This window comes from Amaranthus tricolor, chromosome 9 (assembly GCF_026212465.1).
Source record: "Amaranthus tricolor cultivar Red isolate AtriRed21 chromosome 9, ASM2621246v1, whole genome shotgun sequence".
NCBI classification, from domain to species: domain Eukaryota; kingdom Viridiplantae; phylum Streptophyta; class Magnoliopsida; order Caryophyllales; family Amaranthaceae; genus Amaranthus; species Amaranthus tricolor.
In genome coordinates this window covers 2602011-2604510 of record NC_080055.1, presented here as the reverse complement: position 1 = coordinate 2604510, position 2500 = coordinate 2602011, and the positions used below count along the sequence as shown (strand labels likewise).

The 2500-nt window shown below is 37.0% G+C and overlaps 1 protein-coding gene across 1 annotated transcript in view; it reads right to left on the bottom strand.

The window, feature by feature from the left end:
- Nucleotides 1-2288: 2288 nt before the first annotated feature.
- LOC130823184 (cysteine proteinase mucunain-like) overlaps nt 2289-2500 on the bottom strand; it is a 2115-nt gene continuing 1903 nt past the window's right edge. Inside the window, exon 3 of the mRNA XM_057687819.1 lies at nt 2289-2493. Within this exon, the coding sequence (XP_057543802.1) occupies nt 2289-2493 (205 nt within the window). The remainder of the gene's footprint in view (nt 2494-2500) is intronic.

Below are 2500 nucleotides of genomic sequence, written 5' to 3'. Positions count from 1 at the left end.
TAAAATTTTCTTTTCTCACTAATATAAAATATCATATTTTTATATGTATATTTATATTTATGAATTTTACTATCATCCTACACACAAAAACAATCTTACATTTACATATATGTATCATTACTAACCCTAAAACTCCCTACATCAAAATAAATTAAAAAAAATGCAACACATATTGATATATAAAAATTTTAGTCATAGATTAAGCATATATTATAAAATAAAAATGCCAACCATAGAATTTAAATTATAACTTAAGAATTAAACATAGATTTAAGAATTATACCTACAATTGTATTTGCATCAATGGAAAAACACCAAATGATGCAAAATTTGATGGGTAGGCGTGTGGAGCTAGAAGTTAAAGGAGAGAATTTTTTTTTTTTGAAAATCTTATGAATAATAAAATGAAGCATGAAATGATTTAGGAAGATTGAATATTTGAGATAATTGCATGATCTTCCACTTGCCCTAAGGGAGTTACAAACTCTCCTAATGTCATCAATAGGGTCGGCCAAACCCTTCGAATTCCCCTCTTTTTTTTAAAATTAAAATAAAAGAATTACATAATTCTAAGTTGGGCTAAGGAAGCAGCTTGGACGTAAAAATGATTGAAATTACATGACTTATCCCAAAAATAATAAAAAAATATTTATAAAACAATTTTACAAGTAAATTATTAGAAAAATATCGGGGAAATTCTCAGAAAAAATAAAATATCGGAGTGTTACAGACTACCCCCATAAAAAGGCTTTGACCCCAAAACCACAACTTACCATAAGACGAAACAAGATGACACATAACCACAAAAGAAGTAAAAATGAAGTTGATCACTACATACATACACAAAAAAATCCAATAAGCATGAAAAACGCGAGATTCCTATCGCCTTCTACCCGTCTTAAAGAAGTTACGCCTCCGTAACTTACTAACCTGAGAGAAAAGGTAAGGATACTTCTCCCCCATGGAGTCTTCCGTTTCCCATGTTGCTTCTTGTGAACGATGATTGGACCACAACACCCTAACCATAGTGATATCCTTCCAACAAGTACTACGAACCTTCCTATCCAGTATTCGAATAGGTTGTTCTTCGTAAGATAAATTCTCATCAAGGTCCAAAGGTTCTAGATCCAAAACATGAGAAGAGGCTGCGATATAACACTTCAGTTGTGATATGTGGAAGACATCGTGCACCTTACCCAGAGTGTTAGGCAATGCCAATCGATAGGCTAACTTCCCTGCTTTCTCCAAAATATCATAAGGACCAATGAAACGTGGGCTCAACTTACCCCTAGCTCCAATGCGAACAACCCCTTTCATGGGAGACACACGAAGTAAAACCTTATCACCAACGTCAAATTCATCAGGTCAACGTCAAAGATCGGCGTACGACTTTTGTCTATCCTGGGTTGCCTTCATTTTCTCATGGATTAGCTTGACCTGTTCGGCCGTTTGAACTAGTATTTCAAGTCCTAGAGTAACAGATTCAGTGAAATCATCCCAACACACAGGTCTATGACACTTACGACTATAAAGTGCTTCAAATGGAGCCATTTGGATCGTAGCTTGATAACTATTATTATAAGAGAATTCCACCCAAATCTAAATGTTCGTCCCATGAACCTTGCCACTCCATGGCCACCACTCTCATCATGTCCTCCAATATTTGATTAACACGTTCTGTTTGACCATCCTTCATCGGGTGAAAAGAAGTACTATGGAGCAGAGTGGTCCCAACGCCTGTTGCAACGATTCCAAAAATGTGACAAATATCGAGTATCCCGATCGGAGACAATAGTACGAGGTATCCCATAATAACGAATCACGTACTTAATATAAGCACGAGCAAGCTGTTCCCTATCCCACTTGCAATTCATTGGTATAAACCTGGCCGACTTAGTAAGTCTATCCACGATAGCCCAAAGTGTATCATTGTCAGCTCTTGTTCGTGGAAAACCCAACATGAAGTTCATTGAAATGTCATCCCACTTCCACACCGGAATTGCTAAAGGTTGTAACAATGCAGCAGGTCTCCTATGCTCACTCTTGACCTTTGGAAGGTTAGACACTTGGAAACATACTCTACAATATCCTTTTTCATACCCCACCACCAAAACATGAGTTTTAAGTCCTGATACATTTTATCTCCACCAAGATGAACGGAGTACCTAGAATTGTGAGCTTCATTCAAAAACCTCTCCTTAAAGGATTCGCACTCATCTAGTACACACCGTCACCCTTTGAAATGGAGGCTACCATCTGCATGCACTGTAAAGCCTTCAGCTTTCCCATCACTGGCCTGTTCCCGAAATTTTCATGATCTTGGGATATTCTAATTGCTTAGTCATGATTTCTCCGAAAAGTGTGGGTTGAATGGACAATGCACTCAACTTGGCTTCCAATTCCCCTTCGTGGATTATCTCTAAGTTTATTTTCTCTAACTCCTTATGTAACTCCTCAGATGAAATCAACGATGAGATTGAGTGTCTCAATTTCCTGCTTA